The sequence below is a fragment of the Motacilla alba genome, chromosome 2 (assembly GCF_015832195.1).
Source record: "Motacilla alba alba isolate MOTALB_02 chromosome 2, Motacilla_alba_V1.0_pri, whole genome shotgun sequence".
In the NCBI taxonomy this organism is placed as follows: domain Eukaryota; kingdom Metazoa; phylum Chordata; class Aves; order Passeriformes; family Motacillidae; genus Motacilla; species Motacilla alba.
In genome coordinates, this window is record NC_052017.1 from 18,300,897 (window position 1) to 18,316,501 (window position 15,605).

Genomic DNA, 15,605 nt, shown 5'->3' on the forward strand with positions numbered 1-15,605 from the left:
ACACGAGAATATGAAAATGTCATCCAGTTGCACAGGAGTCCTGACTCAGAATATAATTTTACATGTTTAAATTGGTCATTCTCCATGTAGACGTTTTGTTTTTCAGTTAAAATGGGAACTGAGGGATGCATTCAGCAAAGCTGACATACCTGAGAATCAATTTTGTTTTCTCTGTGTAACAGAACACACACACAATAAAGTCCATACTAACTATCACTTTTTTTAGCTAAACCTGTCACACATCATTTTCAAAGAACCTATTTACACGCAACTTTTCCCTCTACAGCTTCAAAACCTGCTGTACAGCCTCTAGGTCAATACACAGGTCCATCTACTACAGCCACCCACAGCACAGTGGCACCTATACGTGAACAAAACTTACTTTTCCAACAGTCCTTTTTCCCCCAGTGTGATTTTCATGATACTTTAAATGATACTATGCTCCTGAAAAGCATACTCAGAATTATAGCTAAAATAATAAAAACATATTTTGAGGTAAAAAAACAAATCCTACAAAAGCCTACCTGAACCCACTGGAGATGAACCAACACTAAGACTTTGTAAACTTCCATTCCTGAGCAAAGTTGGAGATTTTTGAAGACCAGAGCTTGTCACACTTCCTGCAGCAGATGCCACAGATGAAGTTGGGGAAGCAGAAGAAACTGAAAGATGGGAAAGACTTTCTTGACTTTTATTTCCTTTAGGTCTACCAGGCCCATGTTTACTTTGCTTATTTCCTTTCCGTTTCTTCTCTGTTACAGTTTCTTCTTCTAGTCCAGAAGTTTGAGCTCGTTTGTACGCTGTAGAAGTAAGGCTTGAATTACTTATGTCTCCAGGTGAGCTGTCAAAGTTTTTAGATTGTGGAACAGCTGCTGACGATGAAGGGAGACCAATTAAGGAAGTGAAACAATTGACTCCTCCCTCTTGGCTCCCAGCCTCTCCTTTATGTACATCTTTGGTTGACAAAGCCTGTTGAGAATTTGTGAAACTGTCACTTCGCAGATCTGTGTCTGTAAAACTCAAAAAATCTTGGGGAGACTGAACTGAACTTCCAGAAGATGACTTTATGCTCCCAGGAGTACCCAAAAAGCTTCCTAAAAAGAGAAAGAAGTACAGTTATGTTTTTCCCTGTAGTTGATTAAAATCGATGGGAAGTATTATGATCTTAGAACAAAAAAATTTAATGTGAAAGGACTTTACAAAAAGCTTTACCAAGAGCTAAAGAATTCTTTAAATAACTCATTGGATTGGTTCTCCTGCTGATCTTCACTTTCCTGGATATGATTCTCAGATTCCTGTCTGAGATTCAAATTTGCATCTGGGGCACAAACAAGATGAAAATGAATAAAAGAAGAATAACAATTTTGTTGCTTAGGCACTTTCAACATCCATCATGTTTTGTAGCCATAACAAACACTTCGTGCAAATTGGAGCAGTTTTTTTTTTTGAACATACAGCTATATAAAAAGAAAGCTGATAGAAATGTGCTATGATCACATATACACTATGCCTGCAATCTTCCTTACCATTCTACCTAAAATCAAGAGTCTGACACAGGTCAAGGGAACAACAACAATTGGGCTTAATTCTCCCCAGCTGAGGAGGAGTTCCATAGAAGACATATTTTTCAAAAGTAAGAGAGAGAAAGTGAAAAACAGTGTATGAAATTGGCATTTTAAGACGTCTTTAGCACTGTCACAGAACCATAAAGATCTTTTGTGTAATAGGATTACATTCCTTCTTCAGTATTTGGAATGCAGTCGTTTCATCACTGTATTACTGCATTCAAGGCAGAAAAAGAAGCACTCTTGGGAAATACAAACATCTATTTGCACTAAAATTCACTGATTTTATACAGGTCTGTGGGTACTGTTTCACAGAATTCAGACTGATGACAACATCAAGAAAATATTCCTATGATATTAGGTATTAAAAACCCATGTCTTTCAAAAACTAGTGTTTTATCATTAGTATTCCACTCAACATTGTTAAGAATTCCACTTAAAATTTATTTAAAATAAAATTACATAAATACAGCTAATTAGAAGAATTTAAATATCATCGTTTTGTATTTTAAGAGTTATATTAACTACATGCATATAATAAAGATCTATTTTGCAATCTGCAGTAAGATTTTTCTTTAAATGAGGAATTCCAGAAGGCAATTTTAAAATTTTGAGAATTTAAACAAAAAAAACTTCCTCTTCTTTCAAGTAAAAAGAACTGAAATATTGAAAGAGCTCTAGACAAATTTACAAGTGTTCACTGCATAAACTCAAAAGGAAAATCACCATCACAAAGCATAAATAACAGTCAACTACTAGACACCACAGTGAAAATTACTAAAAATTACTTTACAGAAGAGCTAGTTTGTTGTGTTTCCAAATAACACGTTTTAATAATTAAATATTTTAAAAAAAAACTTTCCTTTTAATAATTTTTCAACTCTGATAAAGATGCCATAATAAAATTTGCTTTTAAGAAGTGTTCATAGTGCATGTAGTGGGTTTTAGCAATCTCAAAAAGTAACAGATTTTGTACTACCTAAGGTAAATAAACCTTACATACTTTTAACATACTCATCTTCTGTTCATATATTTCAATGACTAAACAATTAAGTAGAAAGGTCTTTCGCTCTGAAGGAAATGGAATACTTTCAATATCTGCATCTTGAAAAATTACTGAGGGGCCTATGCACTCGGTAGTCCAGTTCTGTCATTTAGCCATGCACTGACTAAAAAACATCAGTATTACTCTCTTAAAGAGCTAAGACCTCTAGACAAAAATTCATATGAAAGTTTACCCCAGATTAACTTTCTGGCACATAAAAACACTTCTGTTTGCAGCTAAAGAGAATACCTTAACAGTCCAAACAAAAGCATCGGTTCTGCCTTTTAAAAATTTACAACCTTCTTTTTCATGTTATAGCAACAAACATTTTTACCCTGAAAAAGCTGGGTTTTTCCCTAAAGGGAAATAACATTCTCAGTATTGAGGATAAAAGATTAGCTACTTTTCAAGTTCTGCACACATAAAATTTCTAATTCAAGTCAAAGCAGTTGTGTTACTGCTTAGCAATCAGTACCTTGCTGAAAAGGGCTAGCTGCAGTCACAGTTGTTCCTGGATTTCTTCCAGCACCAGGCTTTCTTCCCCTCTGACCTGAGCTGTGACCTGCAGATTTCTTCCCTTTGCTCTCTGACCCTCTAGCCTCTGAAGAATCTTTTCCACTTGAAACATGTGTAGGAACTTCCTGGAAATTTGCATTTGTAAATCGAGCTGAGGTATCTTCCAACCGCTTCAAGGAGCCTGACATGGAGTTGTTGCTAGTGCTTGTGTACGTCTGGCATTTTAAAAGAGAGAAGAAATTAAAGAAACAAGTCACACAAAAAACTCTCACAGCTGATTCAAGGACCTCATTCTTTCAAACAAACACAGAAGTGTTCAAATACTAATGTAACTAGAAACAGCAGGAATTACAGCAGCTGAACTCTGAAGATTCTCAGCAAACAACTGAAGTACACAAAACATCATTTTGTGCAAAAAAAATGTATAATGGCTTTGGTTGAAATTTTTACTTCACTGAGGTAAATGGAAAATCTCATGGGTATCATCTTTATAGTCTATTTACATACAATATTGTTATTTTATGCTTAAAATTAAAAATTAGAAAATAAGCTTTTAATGCTTCTCTGAACACACAGTTTCATGTCTTTTTTGTTAAACTGGAAATGTTGTTCCATCAGCAGTGGAACCGTTGCAGGTGTCAAAACCTAAGAACATGGATTTTTAAGACTTTATAGCCTCAACACCAAACCAAAATCAGCTCCCTGGTACATGAACTATCCCTCATTCATCCAATTCCTTAAGAATCACCAAGTAAAGAAGACACATGAGACAGCTGACTGAGACACACTTACTTCAAACCCCCTCTCTGACAGGTACAAAAACACTCTTGAGCTCTCAATGCAACCCCTACCCACCCCCAAGACTTCTAACCCTTTTTTTAATACACTAATACACTCTCCACAGGGCTTTCAAAAATTTCATCTTTAGGTTCATTATTTCTCTGTTAAATTTTACCAGAATTTTTCCTATTGGTGAACAATAATCAAAAGAGGTTCGACAGAAAGTAATTGGGTGGGCAGGGAAACTCCATGCACAACATTAGGAAACCATACAAGGGAATATTATTGTTCTCATGACTGAAAACAAATGTGGAGTTGTGGTAACAGAATTTTAATAACGTAAGAAAGAAAATTAAAGCAAAATCAGGAAAAAGAAAAAAAAATCTACTGTTATTTATACTCAAGACACCTTGTAAAATAGCTTCTTTAAAAATACATAGAACAAACCTAGAAACTACTCGTCTGTTCAAAAAGAGCTTGTCTGTTTTTTAGTTCTTTACAGAACAGAATTTAAAATCATATCTACAGTTATCTCCATTAAAGACCACACAAACAAATACCTCTTAAAATTGAGCATACACACACATTTTCCCTGCCCCAAGTGGGATGCTTGCTGAATTCAGGCCTGTAACAGAATGTTTCTTCATCTTTACAGAAAGCTTTGTATAGCAGCTGTACAAAGTTTTCCATATTTTACTAAAATAGCTAAGACATTTACATAAACCTTACTTTTCAGTTGCAAATGACAGAAGACAACTAAATATACAAGCTTTGAGGAAAGCAAATACTTCAATCTATTTGCATACCAGGCCAGGCAATGACAAGCAGGCATTAATTTGCAAACACTGCGCTGTGATTTGGTTTGACTGCAAGTCTGAATCCCACTCCTGGCAGATTTTGAAGAATATGCATGCACAACACAGTTCTGCTTTGGAAAATTTTGCTCCCACAGCTATTTGCGTTTCAGAAGGTGCTATAAGGTGTACTGAAATCTACATGCTTACTCAGAGAATCATAAACACAAACATGATGAAATATACCCTAAGCACAGAGAGCTACTGTCATTTTTACATTCTCCATCTATCACTCTGTGTGCCCTGAAGAGCTACACCATCCATCTGCAGCAAGTCTTAAAACTTCTGGGGATTTATGTTAAGTATGCAATAATCAGTCTTGGTACACACAGTACGTGCCAAGGTTTGAGTGGCCTTTGGCCCTGTGGAGATGTGTAAGACAGTAGCCTTACACAGAGAGGGGAAGGACCACAGCAGGTAATTCTCCACAAAAATGCCAGACGGTAAGAGCAGAGTCCAAGCAAAAACCAACCAACTCAAAAAACCCCAAAACCAACACTGGGTTTCCAGGGCCAGGTTTTGGTAGGAGGGGGGCTATAGGGGGGCTTCTGTGAGAAGCTGCCAGAGGCATCCTCCATGTCCAGGAGAGCCAATTCCAGCTGGCTTCAGGACTAAGCCAATGCTGGCCAGGGCTGAGCCCATCAGAAATTGTGGTAACACCTCTGTGACAGCATACTGAAGAAGGAAAACCAAAAAAGTGTTATTGGGCAGATGTAACTGCGGCCAGAGAAGGACCAAGAACATGTGAGAGAATCAACTCTGCAGACACCAAGGTCAGTGAAGAAAGAGAAGGAGGAGGTGCTCCAGGCATCAGAGCTGAGATTCCCCTGAATCCCATGAAGACCGTGGTGAGGCAGCTGTGCCCCTCTAGCCCATGGAGATCCATGGGGATGCAGAGATCGACCTGCAGCCCATGGATGAAACCCACACCTGAGCAAGGCGATGCCTGAGAGGAGGCTGTAACCCCATTGAGCAGGCTCCTGGCAGGACCTGGAGGCCTGTGGAGAAAGGAGCCCACGCTGGAGCAGGTTTCCTCATAGGACTTGTGACCCTGTGGGGGATCCACACTGGAGGCAGGCTGTGCCTGCAGGAATGCACCCTGTGGAGAAGTGATCCATGTTGCAGCAGTCGGTGGAGAAGCGCAGCCCATGGGATGGAGTCGTGATGGAGGAGTTTGTGAAGGACTGTCTCCCAGGGGAGGGACACTGGAGCTGGGGGAGGACTCTTCTCCTTAAGCAGCTGCAGGAGCAACCAGTGACAAACTGACCACGACCCTCACTCCCCATCTCCCCACACTGCTGGAGGGAGCCGAAGCTCAAAACATCAGATAGAAATTTTTTACCAGGAGTAAACATGGGGCTGATGGCTCCTCCCAACTAAGAAGGCAGGCAGAAGAACAGGCAGCAAAGAATTCCAATTCCTAAGTCACTGTAGTTCTTCTTCAAACATTCTAAATCTACGTCCCAAAAGTGAAAAAATGTAGCGCTACTACATTAATCAAAGAGAAGTCAAGGCATTTCTTATTTCAAACTTTTTCGAACTTAACTGATTCAGACTGAACAACATTTGCTGCAACATTACAGGGATGCACAAAAGTGCCTCAAAATAGCAGGGGCTGGAAGTTCAGTAAAATTTCTTGGAATTAAATTCTGCAGAACCAACAGGCAATTCAACTGCACTAACAGAAGGTAAATTCAGTTTATCGTGCAGTCTTTCTTGATTCTATATAAAGAAACCACTCATCCAGATAAAAACATGCTTTAGGACACCACCTGCATAAATGGTCATTACCACGGGATTTACAAAGGTTTAACATCTTTAAAAGAAAAAAATTCCATTTCAAATTTCAGTTTCCTCCACAGGAACATTATGGTAGCAGAAGTGATTATATTCCACAATAAACTCATGCATTCAATACAAAGAAAGACTGCTGTGTAATAGAGATCGGGCTCAAAACAATTCTAGGAACTCCAGGTAAAAGGACACATAAAAGGCATACATTAATGCAATATCCTGAACCAAATATTAATCTTAGAAAAAAATAAAGCTGGTTTCATTACTAAAATTTTAAAGTTTTGAGGAACACATTACAAGTTTATAATCTAGATAAGCAAATTCCTGTAAATGATGTTAAAAGGACTTAGGAAAAAAAAATTGAAGGAACTAGCCACAGTAAAAAAAATCACTTCTACATATCCAGTAGATACTTAAAAAGACATAATCACACTTAGGAACCTCTGAACCCCAATTTTCCAATTAAAAAAAAAAACAATAAAAAGCTGAACACCAATTTTCCTGATGACTTGAACCACTATAAAAAATGTCAACAAATGATGCAAGCAGGTTAGGTAAAGAAAACCCACTTGCAAAAGATTAAATAAAAAAACTAAAAGGGCATGACAATATTCAAATTCCAGAATTAATATTCTGTTTTAGTTTAAGTTATAATTTAAATTCTAGAATTAGAGATTTTCCGTTCACATTAGTGTTTGCTCTAGCTCATCCCTGTGACTATCAATAGGAGTAAACCTTGTAATTAGGAAAAAGACAGGGAGGACAAAGCAATTAGAAATAAGCTTAGCAGAAAAACAGAATGCAACTGTGTCTTTGGCATTAAAAGCATATTCCCATAGGCAGGATGCAAAAGATTTTCAATATTTCCTTTTTTTTTTTTTTTAACTTTTACAGAAATTTACAATAATATCACTTCTTGTAAAAACTTATGATGATTAGATAATCAAAGTACAAGAGGGATGTAATTCAAGAAAGGTAAGATCATACACAGTACAAAAACAAAACAAAGGTTGTAAAGTTAAAAGAAGTTTCCATACAAGTTTCCACAAAGCCTCTCTTACATGCTGTGAATTTTAGAAGTTGTCTCAGACTCTAAAGGAGTATGTTTAGGGCAAATTAATAAAATGAAATAACCAATCATGTGGACCAGTCAATACTACAACCTAATTTCAATAGAAAATGTCACACTCACTGACTGCAATCTCTAATTGCTCTTAAATCAAACCAGCAAAGTGGTAAATTGATTCTACCTTTTCTTCTATTTTTTTTAACAGAGAGTTATTGAGTTTCAGAAAACCACTGACTACTAAGTCTCACTTGACACAACAGCATCAAAGAGAATGCAGCAGAACAAGAAACAAGACTCTCAACAGAAGTGTGAGCTACTAATAATGGGATGTTGGCAAGTATGAATTCTCAGGTTAATAATCTTACTATGGAGAATACAGAAATATGCAAAGCATACTAAAAATCTAACTTTCTTGGAGATTATTCTTGAAATTGGTACCACTAATTGAGAGAATACTTCCAGAGACCAGAGAAAGTTGGTATTTCAATTGTTTCACCCCATACTGATGAGGTTTTGGTGTACCATATGCACAAACACATTTGTTGAATGTAACACCTCAGCAACCAAACCACACACAGTTAACACAAGCCTCAACACCTTACACGATGATCTGTGTATACTAAGCACAGTTCACCTCAAACCATGATTCCCTGACTCTGATGTCAAACATCTCCACATGAACGGGACACGTTCTTTCCAACTCTGAAATCAGAAAACCCATGTCTCAATAGTACTGCCCACTCTGTAACAGCAACATTAGTGTCATTTTATTGGTGGATAGCAAAAGTGATTCTTGCTGAGTACAATGAGAACTGATATTATTTAAACCTGTATGTTGCTGCTGAAATTAGGTATTTTCCAACACATCAACAGAAAGGGAAGGTCAGATAACCTAACAGAACAACCTGCTAATAAGGCAAATTTTAAGTATATAAAGTGTGAGCTGTAATTTCATAACTACTAGTTTTAAATGCTTACAGGTTCATTGTCAGCTCAGCATACACAAGTGAATTTTGAAGGAAAGACTTTCTGAAACTTCTCAAGTTATTAAATATACCTCAATTAAGGAAAATTTACTGGAGTATGACTGGCACTTGAATGGAAATTTAAGCACAAAACTCTAAGCCTTTCTCCATATGATAAACCTTCAAGTATTTTAGGATTTTACATTACAGGAAAAAATACCAAGAGTATTTGATAATTATAGAATTTATACCATTATAAAGCTCCTGTATATATAGTGGAATGATTACATCATGAAATTTTGACGTAAGTAATTGAAGTGGAAGAGAAAAAACACACTGACTTACTTTTTCTGTAGTTACAGTAAGAGATGGAACCAAAGATGGTGAGGACTCCGACTGCTTCTTATATTTTTGCTTGTGTTTATCTTTCTCTTTATATTTCTGTAAGTTTTAAAAGACAATAAAAACTAAGTTCAGCTTCACCTTTAACATAACCCAATCTATACTGCATCAAGTGTTATCAAAACTGAGGAGATATGGCAATAACATCCTGTGCTATCTGGAAAACACATTAATGTTCTGAATGTTTTATAATATAATTTTATAAAGCAAATCAAGTATTTATCTTTGTTTTCAAAGTGCACAAACTGAAATTCTTCAATAGTAACCAGCATTTATGAATGCACTGTTGTTAGTATAACCCATCTTTACAATCACTTAATCAACAAAAGAAACTAGACTAAAAACAGAGACATGGCTTCTGTTTCAAAGATCTTTCTTCATTTTTCACCAAGGATTTCTATCTATCTGCATCTCTGCACCTGCACAGTATTTTTTGTTGGGATACTAATGTAAATTAATGCAAGGTTTTAGCTTTTGCTCCCCTACTGACATCTCCATGTATAAGAATGGGAAATCTGATTTAGATTCCATTTCCAAAAAAGAGACATACATTTTACAGACTAAATAAGTATTTTCCATGGTAAACTGAATAAAATATCAAAGCTATCCAAATCAAACGTGCTTCCTGAAAGAGCTGAGAATGCAATCAGTTTTTTAATTTTTATTTCTTAAACATGAATGAAGCACTGGCAGTGTGAACAAAATTGTGCCAACAGAGAGAAAATAACTTCTCATTCCAGAGCCTTTATATTATCACAGAAGTCTCTCATACTGCAGAAATCAATTTTTGGAGGATTACAGAATCAGACATAAATTGTATTTGTTTGAATAGTTTAGACAAATACTTTGCAAAAATAGCGAGTCTGACAAAACTAACAATTAAACTTAGAACACAGAAGTTCCATATTTTTTCCAGTCTAATCATAAACAAGTTGTTTTTTCCTTAGCAATGTAATATGGTTTACTTAGACAGTCAGTCTCAGAAGATGCAAAGAAACTGCAGCTGGGAGAGAAAGTTACTTAAAGCTAGTGGCACTCAAGTATTTAAGTTCTCTAATTATATATTTGTGGAATTTTTGTCAACTAACACAAAACTCTGCAGAACAGCACAATGTACAGCTATTTGTTCAGACTGCTTCAACAGAGAGCTGATGAAAAACGTGCAACCATATGGATTGACACAAGGGGTTTAAAAATCCCATTGAGAAGCTTGATAAGATAGGTAAGTCTAAACAACCATATGAAAACTCAGTAACTGTTTTGAATCTTAAAAATTACCCACGTTGATCTTTCTCTAACTATCAAAATGCTTGTCCAAACTTTCAAAAGAACATCATTTGTTCAACAGCCACTGCACAACCACTCTCACCAAGCACCAGGATGAGGTAAAACATGTGCATACTCTATTCAGGTATGACCAAGTGTCACCCTTCTATTTCTGTCACAACGGAAGAAATATCAGAAACTTATTTCTGGAATCAGCCTGAGATAGTGAAAGAATGCATTTTCAAATTCTCCAGTAAAGTAAAATTGGTTAACTGACAACCTAGATGAAAAGCTGAAAGCAAAACACTTTTATCTCTACCTTTATGAACTGCAAATACCAGGTGACTGACTTAGAGATTACCTTGTCTCTAACCAGTCCAAATCCATTTAACTTAACTAATTTTGCCAGGAATGAAATACAGTTTAACCAAGAAAGTTCATAAATCAAGTAAAAAAACTATCAGCACCAAGATATTATACAAAACTATACTTGCTAGATACAATACATAAAGTCCTTTTAATCCTTGCACATTTCTTAAAACCCAAAGACAGGTAAACTTTAAAAAGCTGACAGGGATTTCTAGGTCTGGAATTTTTACACACTCAAGTAAATTTGGGGTTTTTTTCCACTCTGCCATATGAATAGAAATATGGAGTTTTTCCCTTCATAATAAAGTGAGCAGGTGTCATAATTACAATGGTATACACCACAAGGTAGGTTTTTAATTTTTAAAACCTAATATAGGCTTGTTGAAGGAGCTTTAGATCAGGGAGGTTGTGTTTGTTTTCTTTTGTGTTTTTCTCAAGGAGAGGTTGTTTGTTTGTCTCTTTTTAGACCTGGAAAACATATTAGAAAGAAAAGAGAAACTACTATGGAGAGGAAGGATTCAAATGCACTACACAGTCTTTTCAATAACATCTTACACGTAACAGTCCCCAAAGTGCTACACATACTAACAGAAAAGCAAGCAGGAATCAAGGAAAAACAGAATCATCTACACCAAGACTGCCATGCTATCCATTGGTTCTGTTGATACAAAAGACTTTCACCAGTGCTAAGCTACCAAACTTACAACATCATCAGTAGACGTGTTTAGAGAAACCTGAATAACAATTTCACTGAACCCCAGACAAGCTTCAAGAAGGAAGCTATGGAATGGCTTACCAGTGCCTGAGTATCTTTGGCTTTCATCATTCTACTGGAAAATTCAAATTATCCTAAAGAATTTTTTATTTATCATTTTGGAGACAAGAGGCAATGACTTTAATACACTTTAGGATGAAACTTCACAACAGTAACAGTAAAAGATAAGAAAACTTTTAAATGAACATGTTTTACAATCTTTCCTGTTGACTTTCTAGTGTTCTTTTACTTCCAGGGTTAATTTCATCTAAAAGGCAAAGAACAATAAAATTCTGACCAAAGGAACACTTAGGAGGCCTTCAAATTACATTTTGTAACATACTGAAATCAACAGCAGTCCCTACACATAAGGAGGTGTCAGGAAGGACAAGGGACACAAGAACAGCAGGAAGGAAGAGGCCATAAACAACTCAGTGTCTAGAAAGAACATACTTGATTTCTGTAAAGTGAAGCATCAGCAACCACATCAAACTCCTCCCCCAGATCCAAACCACCAAGACAAAGTTTGCCAGGACAGCCTACCAAGGTTACAGCTTTCCACTGAAAGCCACTGCAGGGGTAACCCATCCAAAGGCCTTCTGCATACAAATATCTCATTCACAAGACATCTGCTGTCTTTAACTCTACACTTCCTCCTCTTTTTAGGTTATACCTCCTCTCACCATTTTTTCCTTTTTTTTCTTTTCTTTTATTATCTTTTTTCTTCCCAAGGAAAGTTGAGAAGTATTACTTCTGAATGTGAATTGACTTCAAATGCATACAACATCAAAGAACTGGAGAACACTGCAGGAAAATCTCTGAAAGAAATGCTCAGCTTTTACACTGATAAGAATAAAAACTTCAAGAACAAGCTGCTGAGACTGCTGAAGAGACATAGCTCCTGCAAAATGACTTCTTGCAGTTACACCCTCTTCTACCACAAAGATGCGTAAAAAGTATAAGAAGAGTTCTGAAATATCCACTTTGGAATTCAGAAAAGGATTAACAGAGAGACATGAATTCCCACAATATTTAACAAATATGACAGCTTTCAATGAAGTCTGCCTCAAAGGCCACACAAACTAGCCATCTTCCCTACTGCCACAAACCAAACAAACTGTTAGCTCCCAATGGAGAACTCTGCATGCTTCACTTTTGTAAGATCTCTATTCAGTCACAGCCCTAAAAAAACTCCAAAAAAAGGTAGCAACAGCTCACCCATAAAACCACATGGGAGTCCCCCATTCTAAGGAAAGAAATGATATCAAATGTCTGATCTTTTACAAGCTTTACTGTAAGGAAAATAAAGGGCAGAAATTACTCTTAACAAGGACTGAAAATAACACTGCCAGTGAGTGAAAGCTAAGGGGACATTAACGGCAGGCAGAACACACCCATCCCATTTATATACTTAGGAATGAGTTCAGATATTCCAAACTCCTGTGCAGAGCTGATAAATGCAATCGGTACATTCTGTAAAACCAAGATTTATAAGAAGACACAATTCCAAGGAAGAATATATTAAAAAATAAAGGGTCAGCAACAAAATTGACAAAGAAAACTTTAATCTTGGTTCACAAGACAAGATTCAGGCAGTTCCTGAAATCTTTCTTACTGTAAGAAAAATAAGGTGTGATTGCCATGCAGCCATTGGGCAAGCACCTGTAACAATACTGGTCCTGAACAACTTGAAGAGCCCGGATTTACGGTGCAGCTAAATACCAACACAAAATGCCTCGAGTTCATGCATCATGATTAATCAGAAAGCTTTATTTTTCACCAGGGATCTACTTCTTGGCTTTTGTTTCTTACCTAAAAAATTATGTAATCCCATCTTAACTCCAACAGCTACATGTTGCTAGATAACAAAACAAATATGGTGCAAAATTCCTGAAATTCTACAGCACCTGCTGTGCATTACTTTCTTGTAGAGCAGGGGGTAGGGAATGAAGAAGGAGATGGAAATACATTTTGATTACTTCTATTTCTCCCACAAAGATTAAATCTACAAAATCTAAAAAATTATTACATAATATGACTTCACAAATACACTTTGGTTCCAATTCTTAATTTTTTTTAGCTCATTTACTTGTTTCATCACTCAAAAGATCAACACTTGCTCATTCATTTTCTTTAACTTACTTTCAGAGAAACATTTATCAGACTAGTGAAAAAGACCAGCATCTCATCAAAATATCAAATTAAGGATACATGTGTAACTACATTTTAGCTCTGATCTGTTACTAGCAGAAGAGATGTGATAAAATATATCTTTTCAAACTTTGAACTTCAATGTTTGGAAAAAATGAATAACACAAGTGAACAACAGTTCACTTCTAATGAACTAGAATTTCTTCTAGTACAGAAGAAATGAATGAGTTCAGCTTCTCCTTTAAATGGCATTAATAATTCATAACATTTCTACATGGAAGTATCATTTAACTTGTTGAAGGTATTTACACCTATTTGCAATTCATTTTTGTCTCAGGAATGCATAGCCCTCTTGAAAGGGGTTTCCACAGGAGTTTATTTGATTAAAATACATTCCAAAGTTCGGCATTAAACAGTTCACTGTTACGAAAAAAGAAAAAGGTTTTCTGACCCCACTCTAACTTTTCTCAGAGTGCTTAGCTTGTCAGACCTCCTGTCTGCCCACTCAAACTGCTGAACAGCAGCAACAAAAAACCAAGTGGAGAATTTTCTGTTGTTTTAGTGAGCTACATTAGTTCTGTGAAGCAACATGAAAGGTGGACAGTAACAGGCACAAGAGACAGATACAGAACAGAGACACAAGAGCTCTTGAGTCCAGGTAACAGGAGACTTTTGGAAGAATTAAAACACATGCACACTATCAGCAACCACCAGTGCTTACTCCTTCAAGACCAAACTGGTTGGGTTGACCTGGAATTACTGCATTTTTATGCCTCCTCTATTACAGAAATCCTTATCCTCCACTACCTTTGGCTGTTTCAAGTTTTTAAACCTCAACAACATTTTTAAATCTACTTTTGTTAATGATTATTAAGCAAAATTATCTGAATGCCTAAATCCCTCATTTTTCAGCTGCTGTTTGACTTCCTCAAATAATATTAATGTATCAGAATGCTCTATTAGCACAGAGTACTCATATCTGTTCTTTTGTCACTTACAGATTTTCTGCACTTTGTGTCACCAAACACTGTAAATCCTGAGCTGTCACATCTCAACTAGCATCCTCAATGGAAAGCTGTGCATAATTCTTGCTCATGCCAAATAAGAGGCCAGATCTGCTTGGCCTCTTATTTAGGACTAGTAGCTATTAGTAATATAACCATAATAATAATTGCAGAATTAAAGATATCCCCAAGTTTCAAACTCAAATCCTCATATATCTTATTTTTGTAAGAACAGCCCTTTCTCAGGCATCCATCTAGCTAGCATTTTAAACAGTAGAACCCACAGCAGAAAAATTCAGTGCGGCAACAGTGCTGCTGCGGTCACAGAAATAAAAGGATCCAGGCAAGAGACAGTTTATAGGGAGAGGTAGGACACTACTGCCAGCACTATTCATGTACATACAGCTCTAAGCATAACATTTGTTCTTAAGAACCAGTTCTTGATTCAGTTACTCAAATACTCAAAAGCCTCACTTAAATACAGGAATAATGGTCATAATTTTAGCTGTCAATGGTAAAAAGACTCAAGAATCAATGATAAAAATGCCATCCAAAGCTTCTATGAGATGCAAGACTACCAACACTTATCCAGAATGAGCTACTCCTTTGATACTTAACACTAAAATACACTGCTTCTGTTATTTGCAGTTTAATATTATTGTTAGTAATGTATATGCAGTGCTGAACACTTGAGTAGCACTTTATAACTTCAAAAATGGTGCAAGATTAGCTAAATCAATGCAACTATGTATTGTCAGTGCTCACCTTCATCCATTCCTATAAAAATTACAAGTTTGAATTACGTATTATGTTACGTACTGTGAAATGCTCCACTGTCTGCAAGGTAACCTAAAGATACCGGTCACATATATATATCATGAAATAGGCAAGTAGTATGGCATACAGAAGGAATCCATTCAATTTTCCTGTCTCAGTCAGCTTAACATCGTAGATCATCTTTAACTGCATACGGTATACCAGAATCCAAGACACGGTATGGGTGAAATATACAACTTCATAAAAAAGTATTGACATTATCTTCTAGAAACTGTTACAAAGTACTAGTAAGCT

The 15,605-nt window shown here is 36.3% G+C and overlaps 1 protein-coding gene across 7 annotated transcripts in view; it reads right to left on the minus strand.

Moving 5' to 3' along the window:
- Positions 1-15,605, minus strand: part of MLLT10 (MLLT10 histone lysine methyltransferase DOT1L cofactor) — a 136,850-nt gene that overhangs the window by 55,257 nt on the left and 65,988 nt on the right. For all 7 annotated transcript variants that reach the window (XM_038126819.1, XM_038126817.1, XM_038126821.1 and 4 more), the window contains 3 exons: positions 8,934-9,029; positions 3,086-3,341; positions 525-1,094 (listed from right to left, as the gene is read on the minus strand). In XM_038126819.1, coding sequence (XP_037982747.1) covers positions 525-1,094; positions 3,086-3,341; positions 8,934-9,029 — 922 coding nt within the window. The remainder of the gene's footprint in view (positions 1-524; positions 1,095-3,085; positions 3,342-8,933; positions 9,030-15,605) is intronic.